Here is a 21,393-nt window from a genome sequence, read left to right on the forward strand (position 1 = left end):
CTTTACCTGGTCTCACCTACATGTGACTCCCACTGGGCAATTAGGGATGGGCAGTAAATGCTGCCTAGCCAGTGATGCCCTCATCCCATGAATGAATAAAAAAATGTAAGGAACTGTGTTCCAGATGTGATTCGATTGACTCACTATTATTCTTAAAGTAAAACACACTTTATTTTTACAACACAATTAAATTTCTGGAGATACAGAATGAGAATCTGCCCATAGATGCAGAGGGAGCAACTGGCATAAGGAACGAGATACTCCCAGATTTACAATACTGCAAATCTCCCTGAGATACAGAGAGACACCCCCTGAGGCAAAGAGAGAATCTCCCTGGATACAGAGACACTCTCCCTGGATACAGAGATACGCTCTTAAGACACAGAGAGGCAGTCCCTGAGATACAGAGATGCACTTTCTGAGATGCAGAGACAATCTCCCTGGATTCAGAGACAATGTCCCTGAGATACAGAGACAATCTCCCAGAGATACAGAGAGAATCTCCCTGAGATACAGAGAGAATTTCCCTGGATAAAGAGAGAATCTCCCTGAGATACAGAGACGATCTCCCTGAGATACAGAGACAATCTCCCTGGATACAGAGAGAATCTCCCTGAGATACAGAGAGAATCTCCCTGGAAACAGGTACAACCTCCCTGAGATACAGAGAAAATCTCCCTGAGATACAGAGAAAATCTCCCTAGACACAGAGAGAATCTCCCTGGATACAGTGAGAATTTCCCTGAGATACAGAGAGAATCTCCCTGGATACAGAGACAATCTCCCTGAGATACAGAGAAAATCTCCCTAGATACAGAGAGAATCTCCCTGGATACAGAGACAATCTCCCTGGATACAGAGAGAGTCTCCCTGAGATTCAGAATGAGGATTCCTTGAGGTACAGGGTGGATCTCCTGAAGATATGGAGTCAGGATTCTCTGAGATACAGAGTGGGGATCTCCTGAAAATATGGAGTGAGAATTGCCTGAGATACAGGGAGAATCTCCTGGAGATATGGAGTGAGGACTCCCTGAGATACAGAGTGGGGATCTCCCTGAAAAACATTTCCCAGAGATACAAACTGAAAACCTATCCGCGAGATACAGAATGAGAGACTCCCGGAGATACGGACTGAATATCTTACAGTTATAATCCCCCGGAAATGTAGAATGAGGTGGAGGGAGAGAAACTCTCCAGGATGTGAGAGTTGATTGAATGTCGCTGTGTTTCGGGTAAAGAACTTCCTGTCCAAGAGTGGGATGTAAATTTGTTCTGTTCTTGGTTTGTTTTGTTGACAGCGGCTGTTTGGTTGCGAATGCTTTGCGATTGAATGAAAATTCCCAAAGTGCCAGCCAGTGATCTCACTGCGTTTCTCCGATTGATTCTTTTTCTTCTTGCTCTTTCCAGCAGCCGGTTTAGATTCTGTCAAATCGACTTGGTACTCGGCATTATTTCCTTCTCTCTTGCAACGAGTTGCTGAAGGAGAGCAAAGTTGAGGCGGCTGCCCAGTGGCCCAAGGTGGGGTGTGCCAGGCAGAGAGGATCGGGATCAGGTGAGGGCTGGCATGGGCAGAGAATCCCGGAGCTCGGGCACGGTTACCGCTGGAAGGTACGATAGCCCCCGGACCTACCTGTCTCTCGGCTGCAGACAGGACCAGCCCCTGGCGGTCGGCTCAGATTCTACAGTCCCGGCCAGTCGGCAGTTCTCTACCCGATTATTTTTGCCATCAACAAGTTGCTGTTTGTGGAATCTTGCTGTGCGCTGATCGATTCCTCTTATTTCCTCCAACGCAACAATGACGGCACTTTGTCTCATGAGCTGCAGGGCACTCTAGTACACCCAAAGGCAGTGAGGGGTTATATAAATGAAAGTTTTTTAATGCGAACCAACATTTGCAAAGCGGGATAAATTGACCCGGGCTGTTTCTGACAGCTTGCTTCTGGGAGTTTGGTATCACGGAACTGTTATGGAAGGAGACCATTCGGCCCATGGAGCCTGCCTTCAAATGAGCACCATTACCTTGTGCCAATCTCCTGCTTTCTCCCCATTTCCCTGCACATTTTCTATCCAGATAATCATCCAGTGCCCCCCTTGAACGCCTCCACCACAACTGCAGGAACTGCATTCAAGACCCTAACTAAGCGATACGTGAAAAAGTGTTTTCTCACATTATTCTTGCTTTGTTTGTACATCACTTTAAATCTATGACCTCTCGTTCTTATTCCATTTACAAATATAAACAACTCTGTCCAGCCCACTCATGATTTCGAAAACCTCTATTAAATCTCCTCTCGGCTTTCTCCCAATCCCAACTTCTTCAGTCCATCCTCAGAAATGAAGTTTCCCATTCCCAAAACAATTCATGTTTCTGTACTTTCTCCATTCTCATCCTTCCCAAAATGTGGTGTCCACAACTGTACACAATCCTCCAGCTGAGGTCTGACAAGTGTATTCTACAAGTTCAGCAACACCTCCTTGCTCTTGTCCTCCATGCCTTTATTAATACAGCTGAGGCCACTGTATGCTTCCACTTGCCCCGCTGCCTTCAATGATCTATGCGCATTTACACCCAAATACCTCTAATTCCATCGTCTCTGAGATAGTGGGGATGGGAGGAGGAACAGAAGGGGAAAGAGAAGGAAGAGAGGGAATAGGGAGAAAGATGGAGGGGGGAGGAAGAGAAAGGGGAGATGGGGGAGGAGAAGTGAAGACAGAGCAAGGAGGGGAAGAGAGAAGGTGGAAGAAACGGAGAGGGGAAGAGAGACCGACGGGGAGAGAGAAGGAGGGATGGAGAGTGAGGGAGAGGGAGGGGAGAGTGAGGGGGAGAGAGAAAGGAGGAGAGAGCGAACTAGAGGGCGTGAGAGAGAGGCGGCGAGACAGACAGAGGGTGGAAGACAGAGAGACAGAGGGGGCGTTAGAGAGAGAGGGGAGACAGAGAGTGAGGGGAGAGACAGAGAGAGAGGGGAGACAGAGATATAGAGGAGAGACACAGAGAGGGGGCGACACGGCGAGAGAGGGGAGACAGAGGGAGAGGCATAGGGGGAGGGCCGGAGTCATGAATTGGTTGGGGTGGGGTGGAGGGGGGGCGGGCTGGATTGGAGCAATGAACACAAGGCGTGATGACAGCAGCATCTGATGGGCTGGAGCCATACTCACTGCCCTGTTCCTGCTGCTGGTGTGCAGTGAAGAAAGTAGACTCGTCAACAGAACCAGAGGCAAAAATAGAGAGAAATAAACATAGAGGAAAAACACAGGGAGAAACAGAGAGAGAAACATAGATACGGGAGAAAAGGAGAGCGAGAGAGAGAAACAGAGAGCGTGGAAAGTAGAGAGATAAAGGGAGAATCAGAAACAGGGATCGAGAAATCAGTGAGAAGTAGGTTCGCGGGAAGGAGAGGAAACAGAGGACAGACTGTTAGTGTGAGGCTGGACACCCGGCTCCGCACACCGCGCTCCGGACACTGGACTTGCTCTGAGCCGCCCCGTTCTCTCCCGGATCCGCTCCTTTGGGAGATTTCTCCAGCTCCGCTCTCCTCGCGTTGGGGATTTGGGGCCGGGATTGCTCCAGGAGGTAAAACACGTACTGCCTTCTCTATATGGGGCATGACTTTAGTTAAAATGGGGCAAGAGTGAAGTATCGCTTCAGCAGCTAGAGTCTTTAAATTGCTGGGCTATTAACGGGTCTGGGGTAATTGAGAGTCTCGGGGCTATTAGTAGGTCTGAGCTGAAGCATTAGAAGGGCAGTTAGGGGTCTAAAGTTCATGAAGTAACAGGGCGGGGACACAAGGTAGAGAGTCACGATCGATTCAGAGTCCAGGGGTCCCTGCGAGCCTGGGGAGGTCACAGCAGCAACAAGCCATAAGATGCAAACACAACGCCCTGGAGGTCGTTAGCAGGGTCAGACAATGTCTGTGGAGAGAGGAAACGATGGAGAGAGTCAGCTCGGGTTGTGACTGTTCATGATGAAATTCTAATAACTGGTGAAATGTTAACCTTGTGTCCCCCACGCCACAGACAACACCAGACTAGCTGGGTACGTCCAGCTTCTTGTGTTTTTATTTCAGCATCTGTGGTGTTTTGGTTTTTCCACAAAGAGGAGCCAACACTTTCCCTATTAATCATTAATTCGTTAAAATCGGGTTGACCCTGATTAAAGTTTGGCTGGCACAGAAAGAAGCCATTCAGCCTATCCAGTGCTTAGAGTCACAGAGCCATAGGCCCAACTCATCCATACTGACCAGGATTCCTAAACTGAACCAATCCTGTTTACTTGTGTTTGGCTCATATCCCTCTAAACCTTTCGTATCCATGTCCCTATCCAAATGTCTTGTAAATGCTGTAATTGTACCCACCTCTACCACTTTGTCTGGCAACTTGTTCCATAGGGGTGGCACGTGGCTCAGTGGTTAGCACTGCTGTCTCACTGTGCCAGGGACCCTTGTTTGACTCCAGCCTTGGGTGACTGTCTGTGTGGCATTTGTATGGGTTTCCCCTGGGTGCTCCAGTTCTTCCTCCAGTCTAAAGATGTGTGGGTTAGGTGGATTGGACATGCTAACTTGCCCCATAATATCCAGGGATGTGTAGCCAAGGTGCGTTAGTTGTGGTAAATATGGTGTTACAGGGATAGGGTAGGGGTGTGGATCTGAGCGGGATGCTGTTTGGAGGGTTGGTGTGGACCGGATGGGCCAAATGTAGGGATTCTATATACACACTGCCCTCTGTGTGAAAATGTTACGAATAGGGCTGTCTGGAGATAAGGACACAGCGGTGTCTTTCCAGTTGTTTTCAGATCAGTAGCAGCAACAGACTGGTCATGTTATCTTTCTGCTTGGATCCTCCGTGCAATAATATTGTGTTTTTAACTATTGCAGTGCCAAAACAAGCAGTGCTGAAAGCTGCCAGCCTCTCCCAGAAAGCCTGACCTAGGAGTGATGGAGGAGTGTTACTGTTGAGATAGCAGCCACCGTTGAGTTTCAGTGAGACATTTGAACAATTTGATCTAGATGAATGAAACAGCTATAAGGACCTCAGAAAAGGAAGTTGCAAATCTGTGTCGGACTGGGAGAATGGAAGTATTAGTTGGTGGAACTCACCCATCCCCCAGCTTTCATCTCTGACCTGGACTGTGCTGAAGCTGTTTCTGGTTGGCAGGAGGTGACCTGGTTCTGAGTTGCCGATATGCCCGGTGTTTCACCACAGCACGCCTCGCCCACTCCATCATGCTAACAACTGGGAGGCAGAGTTTGGAGATTGTGACCTACATAGTGTTTGAGCTTGTCATCGCTGTTTTAGCCGTACTGGGGAATGTCCTGGTCTGTTGGGCCGTCTACCTGAACAGCAACCTGCAAAACGTCACAAACTTCTTTGTGGTGTCCTTGGCTGTGGCAGATATTGCTGTCGGGGTACTCGCCATCCCCTTTGCCATCACCATCAGTACTGGTTTCTGCTCCCTTTTCTACGGCTGCCTCTTCATTGCCTGCTTTGTGTTAGTGTTAACTCAGAGCTCCATCTTCAGCCTGCTGGCCATCGCCATTGACCGGTATATTTGCATCAAAATCCCACTCAGGTAAGAAGGATCACCAAAATCTCCATGTACGGGGTAATGTTTTATTGATAACCTCACTACTAACTGGAGGGAGATCAGAAGATTATCCCCATCCATTCATTTATTCAAAGCTAGTATCTCTGGGGAAAGAGGCAATTGGATGGCACAGTGACTTGGGCATTGTCTTTGCCCAATTCCAAATTGAGTCCATCCCAGTCTCAATTTATAAGAACTCCTGTGTAAAACAAGTTTGAATCAGTGGGAACCTCCTCCTGACACACTGCTTCTGTGGTACTGAGGAAGAGCTGAGGACTGGCCTGAAATTCTGGCTGTTTGAGGCTTACACTGACAAACACAAAATCCTTCAGCTGTAATAACAAATTCGAAGGCCATCAACACAGGGAGCCTGCAAATTGCTTATTCAGATTACTTTAGAGCTTCTTTTTCTCTCTTTAAACAAAATTAAATTAATAATTTTCTAAATTCTAATTTTCTAAAATACTTAAAAGATGAGTGAAGTTGTGTTTGTAAGGGAGGGAGAGAGGGTGAAGAGGGTCCAGTTTATGAGGTGAGGGGAGGGTGAGGAACATATGGTTTATGATGGAGGGTGGAGGGAGGCTGAGGAGGGCCCAATCTGTAAGGGAAAGAAAGTGAGGGTCCAAGGGACGGTGCGGAAGGTCTAATTGTAAGGGAAGGAGGATGTGGAGGGTCCAATTTGTGAGGGTGGAGTGAGTGAGGAAAGGTGAGGAGGGTCTGTTTTGTGAGGGAGGAACTGTTCTGTGAGGGAAGATGGATGACAGTCTAGCTGATGCAAGCACAGTGCTGTCATTGCCAATCGTGCACAGGATGGCCACTTTGACGAGGGGCTGGGCACCATGTTGCGGAGATTGGAGATTAGTTGGGTGAATAATTGGCAGTGATACCCACTAAGTCTACCTTGTGTTGGCACTGAGTCAATCACACTGTCTGTTACCCACTAACAGATATCCAGCAACTCTAGCTGCACTGGGGAGCCTCATAGAAACTGACTGTTTAATTCAGCTCCAAGTGCGTACAATACTAATGAGGACAGTGCAATAAAACTGGTTGATAGAATAAAATAGCAGCATGTGGTCCATTCCATGTTTCAGCCCTTGAGTCTGTTCCTCCACTGAATGAGATCACCACTGGAATATAACCAAAGTCCACATATCCAACTTTACCCTATGTCCAATAATAACTTTGGGGAGCAGAAATCTGTCAAAATCAGATCTAAATTTAGTGACTGATTATGTGTCAATTGCCCTTCAGGGAAAACAAGATCCAAACTTCTATCACCCAATATGTGTAGACTTCACAGCCAGTGGAGGAAATGGTATCTCTCTATCTACCCAGCTGGTTCTAAATACCTTGAAAAATCTTCATTGAACCACATCTTAATCCTAAATTCTAAGGAATATAGCCTAATTTGTGTAATCCCTCCTCATGATATAACTCATGAAGTCCTGGTATCTTTCTGGTGAATCTACATTGCACTTTTCCAAGGCTAGTATCTCCTCCTGAATGTATGGATATCCAGTGTAGCTCACAGTGACTCCGGATATGGTCTAACCCGGGCTTTTTACACCCATGGCATGACTTCCACCTTGTGTTCTAGTTTTCTCAATATAAGCCAGCATCCCATTTGTCATCCTAGCCATTTTCTGCATTTATTCACGATATTTTAATAAGTCCCTTTGGACCTGCGCTGTTACTAATCTTTCATCGTTTCAAAATATTCTGTTCTGTCCTTTTCAGTTCTAAAGTGGTGACCTAGCATTTGTTTATATTGAAATCTGTTTGCTCACTCGCATTGAAATTCACATTCACCCATTTACGTAATGTGTTATTATTTCTTTGTCATGTTATGCTTCCTGAAATAACTCCACAAAGGCTGGCAGCCCATCACCAAGTCTCACTTAATTTACACACGAACAGTCCTTGACTATAGTACTTCCTAATGCAGAGCCAGGTACCAGGGTGTCGGTATCTCTGTCACTCATCCTTTATATCTATCAGCCAGAGCTCTCCGATTGGACCAGATTAACTGCCCCAATCAGGGAATGTGTATTCTATGAGGTCCAGCTGGCTGACCTCATAACGATCACTACACTTCCATCGATGCTGCTTACAAGACTGTCTCATCATTTAAATTGTTCATAAAATGGTCAATAGTTAAGATCCCGACACAGATCTTTACAGGGCACCAATGGTCACATAATGCTAACTAGAGTACCTGGCTGTTCCTGTTCTCTGTCTCGTGCCGCTCGGCCAAATCCCCTTCAGTCCCTTAAGCTTCATTGTTAGCTAACAGTCTCTTTGTAAGAAATATATCTAAAGTCTTCTGAAAGTTCAAATAAGTTCATGCACATTTTTCCCCTTGCAGAATTTCAGTTATCTCTTCTGAAAACTTAATCACTTATCAGGTATGACTTACCCTTAAAAATCTACACTCGTTCGCTGATCAACAGAAAATTCTAAAAGTGTTCGGACTTCAGTTATTTTCCAATTAAAGATAACAGCTCTATCATTCTCTAGTTTCCTTCTGTCACCTTTCTTAGAAGAGTGATACATGTAGTTTTCCAATCTAAAGCTATGGTTTCAGAATCTGGGCGATACGGGAGATTATAATTGGAACTTCTGCAGTGTTCTCTTTGAACTCTGTTCAAGCTCTGGCTGCTAACTGTCTGATCCCAAACACCAAACTAGAACTTATTATCTATCTTCATACAGAAAGAATCCAAGGACAAAAAAAAAATGAGGGTCAAAAACAAGTGAGGAACCTCATACAATCCAAATCACTGGGGAAAAGGAATCAGGAAAACTAATGGGACTAAAAGCTGTCAGATCCCTGAGACCTGATGGCCTGCATCCTAGGGTCTTAATGGAAGTGGCTGTAGGGGTAATGGATGCTTTAGATATTATCTTCCAAAATTTCTGAGATTCTGGAAAAGTCTTAGTGGATTGGAAAACTGGAAACATATTCAGGAAAAGAGAGACAGAAAGTAGGAAACTGTAGACCAGTTAGCCTCGCACCTGTTATTGGGAAAATGCTAGAATCCATTATTAATGTGATCATAGCAGGACATTTAGAAAAATCGTAACGCAATCAAGCACAGTCAACATGGTTTTATGAAAAGGAAAATCATGTTTGACAAATTCATTATTGTTCTTGCTTCGTGTATAATGGGGACCTGATAGATGTGGTGTATTTACATTTCTAAAAGACATTTGATATGGTGCCATTTTTAAGGCTATTGCAGAAGGTAAGAGCCCATGGCATTGGGTGTGATATATTAGCATGGATAAAGGACTGGCAAACAGGAGACACAGAGCTGGGTTGAATGGATCATTTTCAGGTTTCCACATTGATTTTAATGAATTGCAGAGTGGGCCTGAGGATGTGATTCAGTTCCTATATCATGTTCAAATGTTACAGCGCTGAAGGAGGCCAATCAGCCCTTTGGGTCCATAATGGCTCTCTCTGAAGATTCCATTCCCCTCTTCATCTCTATAGCCTGTAAGGCTAATTTCCTCCAATTACTCATCAAATTTCCTTTGAAATCAATTGGCTCCTTCCGTCACCTTCACGGGCATTGAGTTTGAAATTGTTATAATCCTCACTGCATGAAGAAATCATCCTCTCATTCCCCTTGTAACTCTTGGCCAATTCTTAAAGCTGCTTCTTCTAGCCCCTACACCATCAATTACTGTGAACAGTTTCCCTTGTATAAGTTATCCAAACCTGACATCATCCTGTATTTCTATCAAATCTCCCCTCACACTTTGTTGCTCCAACTTCTCCAACCTTATCTTTAGCTAAAATTCCTCATTCCTGGAATGATTCTGGTAAATCTCCTCTGCACCCACTCAAGGACCCTCACATCCTTCCTAAAGTGTGGTGACCCAGACCTGGATACAGAGCTCTCGCTGTGACTTCATCAGAGCTTTCTACAGGATCAATATACTTTCATTGCTTTTGTACTCAGTGCAACTATTCATGAAACCCACCTTCAACATGTCTTGCCACCTTCAGAGATTGAAGCATATGAACCCCTAGGTCCCTTTATCTCCGCACATACTTTTGAACCGTGTCATCAATTCAAAATTGCCCCTCCCAAATGAGAGCCTCTTCCTCTCTGGTTTCCCAGAATAGTGTCAGGCACATTTTATCCAGGTCAGGTGATTTATTTCTCCTACGAAAAGTCCGGAACCTCAATCTGCTTCCTTTTTTGCCATTCTTATGTTAAAATGTGAAGAGAGGGGGAGGGGTTTGCAAAATGTTTTGTGAGAGAACAGAGAGAGAGATAATATATGGGCATAAATTAATGAAGGTGCCAGAACAGGTTGCGAGATCAGTTCATAAAATGTACAGAATCTTCGGCCTTTCTCGCAGGGCAGAGAGAGCAAGAGCAAGGAGGTTACATTAAACACATAAGGCGCTAATTCAGCCTCACCTAGAGTAGTATGTACATGAAGGCATTGGAAGAGAATGCAGAAAAGATTCACGAGAGTAGCTCCAGTGACAAGGGATTTCAGCCAGTTAACTAGATTGGAAGATCTTTCTGACAGTGTTATCCTAGGACCTGTTAGAGGTGGTCAACACCGTGAGCAGTCTGCACAGAGTAAAGTCAGGAGAGACTGTTCCTGTTAGTGGAAAAAACCAGAGAACACTGACTGAAGGTGACTGGAAAAAGAACAGGAAAGTGATTTTATAACCTGAGTGCTTAAGATCCAGAATGCATTGTCTGAGAGGACAGGAGGCAGATTCAGTTGAGGTATTTAAGAGCATCATCTGAAAACAAAGCATGTGCAGGGCTATGGGGAGCAGGCAGGGAAATGGTATTTGGTACATTGATCATTCCAAAGAGCTCCCACAGAACATGACTCCTGTGCTCTGACCATTCTGATAGTGTGACGTGCAGAGAGAGTTAACTAGAGATGTAAAATAAATGCAGAAGGCAGAAAGGTCAAACACAGAGGGAAACATCTGTAATGAGAGAGTTTGAGCAAAATACTCTGCGCACTTGAACTTACACAAAGATTAACAGAGAGTATAACAATTGAGTGCGAGAAGTTCAATGGACAATGGAATGAGTAAAATAGACAGGGCAGGATAAGATAAAGCACATATTTTGGAAGGACTGTACCCAGTGCAAGGGACTTGTTATTTTGTGTTAAACTATGTTTTTCTTCCTATGTGACAAATTCCTTGAAGAGTCCTAGTGGGAACAGATGAGCAAACCATACTTTTTGCGGTGCAATTTATCAGGAGGTGCTCGATAACTGAAGGTGTCAGAACAGAGTAATCCCCTGTGGGGTATCCCTGAGCCCCTGTAACATAGCAACTGACCTCCTGGCAGTTCACTTGTTCCTGGCATTTGGTGAATGGTTTGGCAATTTGTACAGCTGTCTGAACAGGAATTTGAGTTCTGACAACGCCAGTATTTGTACAGTTGGATCGATACAAGTGTCTGTGTACATGAGACAGCCCGTTGCTCTCCTTCAATCAATGGACTATTACATGAAAGTGAGCTGCAATTCCTGGCCTGTTCACAAACCAGCCTCATCTTCCTTCTGAAGTTAGACCGTGAAGAATGATGAATTTTTAAAATATTTAAAATATTCACCAACTCCAGAAACCTCTTTTCATTTATCAATGCTTTCTGCAAAGGTTTCCAACAAAGGACTTTATTTCAGTAATCATCACAGTAAGCTTTGTTAGAATATGTTTCAAATATAATCCTTTAACCACAACATAAGAATTGGTGCTGATTCCCGTACTTCGTCCACGTAGCCATTTTATTAACAGGCTATTTGACCTTGGAAGGCAGCACAGGCCAGGCCAGCTTTAATCCTTTCCTCACTCGACCTATATACAGGTATCAATCACTTGAATGGTGGACCATCACTGGACCAGTAATTGAGGGACCCAGGCTAATACACTGGGGACATGGGTTCAGATTCCACACAGCACCATGGTGGAATTCGAATTGAATAATTAATAAATCTGGAATAAAAAGCTAATCTTAGTCCTGGTGATTATGAAAGTACTAAATTGTTATAAAATCCCATCTGGCTCACTCATGTCCTTCAGGAAAGGAAATCTACCACCTGGTCTGGCCAACATGTGACTCCCAACCCACAGCAATGTAGTTGACCATTATCTCCCCTCTGAAACGGCTGAGTGAACTGCTCAGTTGTATTGAACTGTTACAGAGACAATTCCATATAAACCCAGACAGATCATTATCATTGACCAGAAACCAGAAAGGACAAGAACCCACTTAGTCCTGTCAATCCTGCAAACTCTTCCTTACTGACATCTAGGGGCACATGCCAGAATTGTGAGAGCTGTCCCACAGACTGGTCAAGCTACAACTTGACATGGAATCATATTTCACAGCCAATGTCCATGACACCACCATCACCATCCCTGCTATGTCCTGTCCCACTGGCAGGACAGATCCAGCAGAGGTGATGTCACAGTAGTATTTATTTGGGAGTGAGTTTTTCTGGGAGCCCTCAACATTGACTTCGGACCCCATGAAGTCTCATAGTTTCAGATTAAACATGGGCAAGGAAATCTCCTGCTGACTACCACATATTGTCCTCTGTCTGCTGAGGACTCAGTGCTGCTCCATGTTGAACAACACTTGGAGGAGACACTGAGGGTAGCAAGAGCACAAAATGTATTTTTGGTAGGGAACCATGACAGATAGAGCTGGCTGAATCACAAAGGATGTAGCTGTCAGACTGAGTCTGCTGTAGGTGGGGACGGAACCAACTTCCATTACCGCTGTGGAGCTTGCCATGACTAGTTGAAGATGAGGTCAGAGAATTGCCACTGGTCCTCCTGTCTGCTGGCATAAGATAAAGCAAAAACAATGTAAACAGCTTCTGGTGCTGCATTGCAACAAGATCGAAAATTAACGGAAACATGTCAACCTTATACCATTCCTCAGGGTGCCCTCCAGCTCCTACGGGGCCCATCCATCAAAAAGGCCTGTACTGTGCCAGTGAACTCTGCATGATCGCTCTCCAGGGGCATCCAAATACAGAGGATAGGCTCCACATCTCCCTCCACCGCCTGGACATGGCACCTTGGCTATTCTCTGATCTGCCCACCCTGCACCATATGGGGTACCTATTAATCAGGAGCATGGGGTTGCAATATGAGTCAGCCCCTTTAAAAATGAAACATGGGCTGCAAGTGAAATCAATTCAAGTAAATGTGAAACACAGATTCCCGTAGGCCTTATGAACATTATGCGGGTCTACTAATCGTTAATGGGACTGCCAAGGGCGGCATTCTCCCTCCCAGTCCCCAGATGGAAACAGTGAGGAGCCCGAACAGAGGGCCACACACCCCACAGGGCAATTCTGCCACAAGGAGGTACTACATTATGCCAGGGCACATCAGGGCAGTGGGTGAAGTTGGTGAGTCAGTGAGTTATCAATCCTCGGCAGGAGAGTGAGATATCCATCTCCAGCAGGACAGTAAGATATCGATCCCCGGCAGGACAGTGAGATATCCATCCCCGACAGGACAGTGAGATATCAATTTCCAGCAGGACAGTGAGTTATCCATCCCCGGCAGGACAGTGAGATATCAATTTCCAGCAAGACAGTGATATGTCGAGCTCTGCATAAATGTGACAGTTCAGGGCCACATCTTGGGAGGGCTTCCACCAGAAGTTTGGCCTTCCGCCTGCCAAACAGCAAGTGATAGGCAGAGCTAAGTGATCCCACAAGCAACGGATCAAATCTAAACTCTGGTTTGCTGCCAAATTCAGTCGTGAATGGTGGCAGACAATTAAACAACACACCGGAGGAGGACGGTCCACAAATATCCCCATCCTCAATGATGGAAGAGCCCAGCACATCAGTGCAAAAGATAAGGCTGAAGCATTCACAGCAATCTTCAGCCAGAAGCGCTGAGTGAATGATCTATCTCAGTCTGCTCCAGTGATCTTCAGTATTACAGATACCAGTCTTCAGCCAATCCGATTCACTCTACATGATACCAAGAAATGGTTGGAGGCACTGGGTAATGCAAAGGCTATGGGCCCTGATGAAATATCGGCAAAAGTACTGAAGACCTGTACTCCAGAACTTGCCGTTCCCCTAGCCAAGCTGTTCCAATACAGTTACAACACTGGTATCTACCCGACAATGTGGAAAATTGCCCAAGTGTGTTCTGTACCTTTAAAAACAGGACAAATCCAACCCAGCCAATTACCGCTCCATCAGTCTACTTTCGATCATCAGTAAAAGTGACGGAAGGTGACATCAACAGTGTTATCAAGCAGCATCTGCTCAGAAATAACCTGCTCAGTGACACCCAGTTTGGGTTCCGCCAGGGCCACCAGCTCCTGACCTCATTACAGCCTTGGTTCAAACATGGACAAAAGAGTTGAATTCCAGAGGTGAGGTGAGAGTGACAGCCCTTGACATCAAGGCTGCATTTGACTGTGTGTGGCATCAAGGAGCCCTAGCAAAACTGGAATCAATGGGTATCAAGGGGCAAACTCTCTGGTGGTTAGAGTCATACCCAGCACTTAGGAAGATGATTATGGCTGTGGGAGGTCAGTCATCTCGGGTCCAGGACATCTCTGCAAGTGTTCCTCAGGGTAGTGTCGTAGGCCCAGAAATTTTCAGCTGTTTCATCAATGACCTTTTCTCCACCCTAAGGTCAGAATTGGAGATACTCACCAATGATTGCACAATGTTCAGCACCATTTGCAACCCCTCAGATACTGAAACACTCTGTGTTCAAATGCAACAAGACCTGGAAAATATCCAGGCAAGTAACATTTGTTCCACACAAATACCAGACAATGACTATCACCAGCAAGAGACAATCTAACAACTACCCTCTGATATTCAGTATCAGTACCTTCACTGGATCCTCTATAATCAACATCCTTGGGGTTACCATTGACCAGAAACCAAACTAGACTCAACATATAAACACGGTGGCTATAAGACCAGGTCAGAGACTAGGAATCCTAAAGTGAGTAACTCACATCCCAACTCCCCAAAGCCGGTCACCACCATTGGGCATAAGTCAGGAGTATGATGGAATACTCCTCTCATGCCTGGATGAGTAACTCGAGGGTAGTTACAGATGGGCGATGCATGCTGGCTAGGTCAGTGATGCCCACATCTCATTGATACATGTCAGAAGGCGTGGAGAGAGGGTAGGAGGAGGTGGTGGGAGGGATGGCATAACTGGGTTATGGAACTGTGGCTGGCTGGATCAGGGTCAGGAGCTAACTGAGCTTTGATCTGGTGGTTATTGAACAAGCAGGAGGTGGGCCTCATTTCACACTGTGTCTGATTCTCCCAGACTTCCCTTGGATCAGTTTGTGTGATGAGCTGTTAATTGAGGCCAGTCTGTGGTTAATGGTTAATTCTACAGAAGCTTGGTAGTGACTTTCTCTGCGATCAAAGTCTGTAGATTGCTGCTTGAGGCTGATTGTGTTCCTTATTGATTTCTGTTTGTACCTACTTTACTGACACCAGGTCTGCAGAACATTGTGAGGCTCAGGGCAGGAACACTCTCGCAATGATCGGATTAGATTATTAGTTTGGAATTCTGTTTGTTTAACAAACAAGACTGGGAGCATAGACCAAGTCTTGACCAGGGTGGCTTTGCTGCAGGGAAGGACATTGTCTGTGGTCTGAGCTTGCCTTGGTCAAGAGAGAGAGAGAGAGAAAGAGACAGAGGATATGCATTCAGCTCAACCAGTGCAGGGGCTCCATACTCATTGTCTTATCCCCCAAGGCTCCCGCATCATTAATGGTAGGGAGCACATCAGTTTCCCTCCTGACAGCGACAGGGTTCAGAACTAGATTGGAGGACAGGGACAGTCTGTTACAGGTAGGGCAGACAAAACCACTACCTGTTTAATGAAAATACCACAAGTCCTGAAGGTGGCACAATGGCTCAGTGGTTAGTACTGCTGCCTCACAGCGCCAAGGACCCAGGTTCAATTCCACCCTTAGATGACTGTTTGTTTGGAGTTTGCACATTCTCCCCATATCTGTGCAGGTTTCCTCTGGGTGCTCCAGTTTCCTCCCACTGTCCAAAGATGTGCAGGTTAGGTGGATTGGCCATGAGAAATGCAGGGTTACAGGAATAGGCTAGTGGGATGGGTCTGGGTGGGATACTCTTCAGAGGGTTGCTTTGGACTTGTTGGACTGAATGGCCAGCTTCCACACTGTAGGGATTCACTTATTTCTCAGCTGGACATTTCGAGAGAGCGAAACTGAGCAAACAGTATCAGGAGGTCTCAGAATGGAATGCTCCGTGATGGAATGGACTTACAACAGGTAACAGATAGAGGGAAGGTCTGTAATAGAGTGGAGAAGAACGGCAGGGCAATGACCAAATGGGTCAATCATGCAAGGCAAACAGAGATGGCAGTCTATCAAGTAAGAGGCAAAAGAGTAAATTGTAAAAAGCAGAATCATCAACAGCTGCTAACTGCAAAAAATTGAGCAAAGGTGATTATCTGAAATTGATTTCTTAAGGCTGACAGATACTTAAACAAAATATAAAAGTACCATTCCTCAAACTTGCTTAGAACATCATGAGGACAGTGTAGGAAGCTGAAGACAGAATGGAGATTTCAAATCACAGGAGACCAGAAGCTCGTCACACTCTTGTCATCATTACCAGGAGCTGAAACTAATAAATTGAAAGTATAATTTCAATTTCATTTTGAAAGGGACTTTAGGGCCTAGGGCAGTGAGTAAACAGGAGGGAAAAGAACAGCTATTCACCTCCTTGCTTGCATGACAAAGTCCTGTGGGAATATTATGTTCCCATTACATTCCATCTATCATATTTTTGCCACTCACTTAACCTGCTTGTATCCCTCTGCTGACTCATTGTGTCATCCTCACCACTTGCCTTCCCATGTATTATTGTGCCATCCGCAATAGTACATGGCTATAGTACATTCACTCTGGTCTTCCGGGTCATTAATATATAATGTCAATAGTGGTGGCCTCAGAACTGATTCTGTAGCACACCACCAGTCACAGGGATACCATTTTCAAATGCCCCCTTTATCCCACCTCTCTGTATTTTATTAATTAGACAATCCTCTATACAAGCTAATATACTACACCAAACACCATGGGCTCTTATCTTATTAAGTACCCTAAAGTGTGGTACCTTATATAAGAAGAAAAAAGGCAAGAACAAATGGGACTGTACTGCAAAACAAAGCTAAGATGACGAACAGCATTAAAAGGCAATTCCGAAGGCTTTGTATCTTAATGCACAGAGCATTCACAACAAGAAATTACAGACTGCAGGGAATTACAGACCCAATGGAGAGAGTCACACCAGGAATTACAGACTCATTAGAGAGGGTCACTCCTGGAATTACAGACCAATTACAGAGTCACACCAGGAATTACAGACCCATTAGAGAGGGCCACAGTGGGGATTACAGACCCATTAGAGAGGGCCACAGTGGGGATTACAGACCCATTAGAGAGAGTCACAGTGGGAATTATAGACCCATTACAGAGTCATATTGGGAATTACAGACCCATTACAGAGAGTCATACCGGGAATTACAGACCCATTAGAGAGGGTCACAGTGGGGATTACAGATCCTTTAGAAAGTGTTGCATTGGGAGTTTTTACTTGTATACTGGTGATCAAGGGATTAATATAGCATTATTAATAATTAATATAATTATTAATTAATATAATTAGTATAACTAATAGTAGCACTAAGTGGCAAATGGAGTTTAATTAAGACAAATGTGAGTTGCTGCCTTTTGGGAAAGCAAATCAAGGCAGGACTTATACCCTTAACTGTAAGGTCCTGGGGAGTATTGCTGAACAAAGAGACCTTGGAGTGCAGTTCATGGTTCTTTGAAAGTGGAGTCGCGGGTAGATAGGACAGTGAAGAAGGAGTTTGGTATGCTTGCCTTTATTGGTCAGTGTGTTGAGTATGAGAGTTGGAAGATCATGTTGTGACTGTACAGGACATTGGTTAGGCCACTTTTGGCAGATTGCATGTAATTCTGGTCCCCCTGCTATAGGAAGGATGTTGTGAAACTAGAAAGGGTTCAGAAAACATTTTCAAGAATGTTGCCAGGCTTGGAGTGTTTGAGCTGTAGGGAGAGGCTGAATAGCCTGGGTCTATTTTCACTGGAGAGTCGGAGGCTGAGGGGTGACCTTATATAGGTTTATAAAATCATGAGGGGCATGGATAGGGTAAATAGGTGGGGTCTTTTCCCTGGAGTGATGGAGTCCAAAACTAGAGGGATGGGTTTAATGTGAGAGGGGAAAGAAACAAATGGGACCTAAGGGGCAACTTTTTCACACAGAGGGTGGTGCGTATATGGAATGAGCTGCCAGAGGAAGTGGCGGAGGCTGGTACAATTACAACGTTTAAAAGGCATTTAGATGGGTAAATGAATAGGAAGGATTGAGAGGGATATGGGCCAAATGCTGGCAAATGGGACTAGATTAATTTAGGGTATCTGGTTGGCATCGACAAGTTGGACCAAAGGGTCTGTTTCCGTGCTGTATATCTCAATGATTGTATGACTCTAAAATAACACATGAGAATGAAGTGGTGACAGAAGTAAATTCAGGTTGTAGAAGTTTCTCTAAGTCTGTAACAGGGAGGGAAAAAATGAAAGCAAAGATTGTTCTCCCATTGGCAGAGAGAGGAGACATCCTGGGAAGGTATCCACTTTGGTAGAGTGTCAGAGTCATACAGCTGTACAGCACGGAAACAGACCCTTTGGTCCAACTCATCCGTGCTGATAAGATATCCCAAATTAATCTAGTCCATTTGCCAGCATTTGACCCATATCACTCTACACCTTTCCAATTCATGTACCCATCCAGATGCCTTTTAAATGTTGTAATCATATCAACCTCCACCACTTCCTCTTGCAGCTCATACCATACATGCACCACCTTCTGTGTGAAAAAGTTGCCCTTTAGGTCTATTTTAAATCTTTGCCCTCTCACCTTAAACCTATGCCCTCTAGTTTTGGACTCCCCTACCCTGGGAAAAAGACCTTGACTATTCATCCTATCCATGCCTCTCATGATTTTATAAACTTCTATAACGTCACCCCGCAGCCTCTGACACTCCAGGGAGAATAACCCCAGCCTATTCAGCCTCTCCCTGTAGCTCAAACCCTCCAACCCTGGCAACATCCTTGTGAATCTTTTCTGAACCCTTTCAAGTTCCACAACATCCTTCCTGTAGCAGGGAGAAAAGAATTGCACGCAGTATTCCAAAAGTAGCCTAGCCAATGTCCTTTACAGCTGCAACATGACCTTCTAACTCCTATACTCAATGCACTGATCCATAAAGGCAAGCATACCAAATACCTGCTTCACTATCCTGTCTACCAAGAACGATAAAAAAGCAAAACATGTTTTAAATGGTGAGGAACTGACAAATGTCTGCATTCACTGGAACCTGGGCATTTCACATAAATCACTGAATCACAGAAATGTTATGGTAAAGAAAGAAGCTATTCGGTCTAATGTGTCTGCACTGGCTTTCCTAAAGTATCTTACTTAATGTCGCTCTCCCACCCTTTCCCATTTCCCTGCACATTGTTTCTATTTAAATAATCATCCAATTACCTCTTAAATACCTGAATTGAGTCTGCCTCCACTACACTCAGCCAAGCACTACACTCTAAACCTGAACCACTATATGGGAAAATGCGTTTTGTCTTACCTTACATTTGATTCTCTTGCAAAGTATTTTAAATCTATGCTCTCTCGTTCTTGACCCGCTTATAAGTGGGAACTGTTCCTCCCTGTCAACTCTATCCAGACACCTAATGATTTTCAAAACATTGATCCAATCTCCTGAAAGGCTTCTCTTCTCCAGAACATAGTCCGGACCTCTCCAAGTTAGCTTCCTAAATGTAGAAAGTTAAGACACAAGCTCAGCAAGCCATTAGGATGGCAAATGCTCTGTTAATGCTTATTACAGAGGGGTTGGAATCTTAGAGTAAAGGAAACTTGCTGCAACTGTACGGGATGTCACCTCATAAAATTGTATACATTTTCTGTTTCCTCACCTCAGGAAGGAAATGTAGCCCCAAGGCAATGTAACAAAAAGTTCACTTCTACATCCTTCCCAAAATTCACAAACACCCGCGATTCCTCTGACACTTTACATCAGTTTCAGGATTTCCATTTAGCAGGCTCCAGCTGCCTCCTCTTTACTATGGACGTGCAATCCCTGTACACATCAATCCTCCATCAGGATGGTCTCAGGGCTCGCTGCTTCTTCCTGGAAAATGTCCTGAACTGTCCTCATCCACCATCCCCCCCACTCTGCCTGGCCGAGTTTGTCCTCACTTTGAACATTTTCAGTTTTGACTCCTCTCACTTTCTTCAGGTCAAAGGTGTGGCCGTGGGTACCCGCATGTTATGCCTGTCTCTTCGTGGGGTATGTGGAGCATTCTTTGTTCCAGTCCTACTCCAGCCAACACCCACAACTCTTTCTTCAATGACATCCTTGGTGCTGCTTCCCTCTCTCATCTGGAATTGGAAAAAGTTTCTCAATTTTCCTTCCAATTTCAACCCCGCTTTCACTTTCACCTGGTCCATTTCTGATTCCTCCCTTCCCTTTCTGGACATCTCTGTTTCCGTTTATGGGGATAGATTGACTATCAATATCCATTACAAACCCAGCAACTCCCATGGTTCCCTTGACAAGACATCTTCACACCCTGCTTCCTGGAAAGACTCTATTCCATTCTCTCATTTCCTCTGGTTCCGTTGCATATGTTCCGATGATACCAGCTTCTGCAGGGGAGTTCAGACATGTCCAGCTTTTTCATCAACCAAGGATTCCCTACCATCATGATCGACATGGCCCTCAGCTGGATCCAACCCATCTCCCACACTTCAGCCCTCACCTTTTGTGTTCCCTCTCACACAATGATACGGTCCCCTTATCCTCATCTACTATCCCACCAGCATCCACATCCAACAGATTGTAAGCCATCATTTCCACCATCTCCAGTGGGATGCAATGACCAGGCACATATTCCCCTCCCCTCCCTTGTCCACCTTCCATAGGGAGCATTCCCTCCAAGGTGCTTTGGTTCACTCCTCCTCCACTCCCAACAACATCCCACAGCCCCACGGCACCTTCCCCTGCAACTTCAGAAGTTAACACCTGCCCGTTTACTTCCTCCCTCCTCAGCATCCACGGGTCCAAACACACCTTCCAGGTGAATCAGTGATTTACCTGCACTTTACACAATCTCGTCTACTGCATTCGCCACTCACAATGTGGTCTCCTCTGCACTGGAGAGACGAAACACTTTGCAGAACTCTTACGTTCTGTCAGCAAAAATAACCCCAAGCTTCCAGTTGCCTGCCACTTCAACACACTACCACGTTCCCTGGCCAGCATCACAGTTTCGGGCTTGCTGCAGTGTTCCACAGGTGATACAAGACCAGCTGAGTTTCTCCAACAACTTCTGTGGATTTTTTTGGACAAAAAAGTTCACTAGATTCCTGAGGTTGAGAGTATGATCCTCTACAGAGAAGTTGAGTAGACTAGGAATTATTTCATCAAAGAAGAATTCATTAGAAGAATGAATAGAGATTAAATCGAATGATATAACATTCTTAACGGGTTTAACAGGGCCAGGATGCGGAAAATATTTCCCCGACTTGAAAATCTGAAACAAGTTCACAAAGAAAATAAAAACGGAAAGAATTGCAGATGCTTTGAATCAGGAACAAAAACAAAGTTGCTGGAAAAGCTCAGCAGGTCTGGCAGCATCTGTGGAGGAAAAAA

General features: G+C 45.0%; 1 protein-coding gene across 1 annotated transcript in view; it reads left to right on the forward strand.

The window, feature by feature from the left end:
* Window positions 1–3,105: 3,105 nt before the first annotated feature.
* The window catches only part of adora2aa (adenosine A2a receptor a), a 32,871-nt gene continuing 14,583 nt past the window's right edge, over window positions 3,106–21,393 (forward strand). The window contains exons 1-2 of the mRNA XM_048611635.1: window positions 3,106–3,571; window positions 4,872–5,566. Coding sequence (XP_048467592.1) covers window positions 5,220–5,566 — 347 coding nt within the window. The 5' untranslated portion in view covers window positions 3,106–3,571; window positions 4,872–5,219. The remainder of the gene's footprint in view (window positions 3,572–4,871; window positions 5,567–21,393) is intronic.

The sequence above is a fragment of the Rhincodon typus genome, chromosome 24, assembly GCF_021869965.1.
Source record: "Rhincodon typus isolate 14 chromosome 24, sRhiTyp1.1, whole genome shotgun sequence".
NCBI classification, from domain to species: domain Eukaryota; kingdom Metazoa; phylum Chordata; class Chondrichthyes; order Orectolobiformes; family Rhincodontidae; genus Rhincodon; species Rhincodon typus.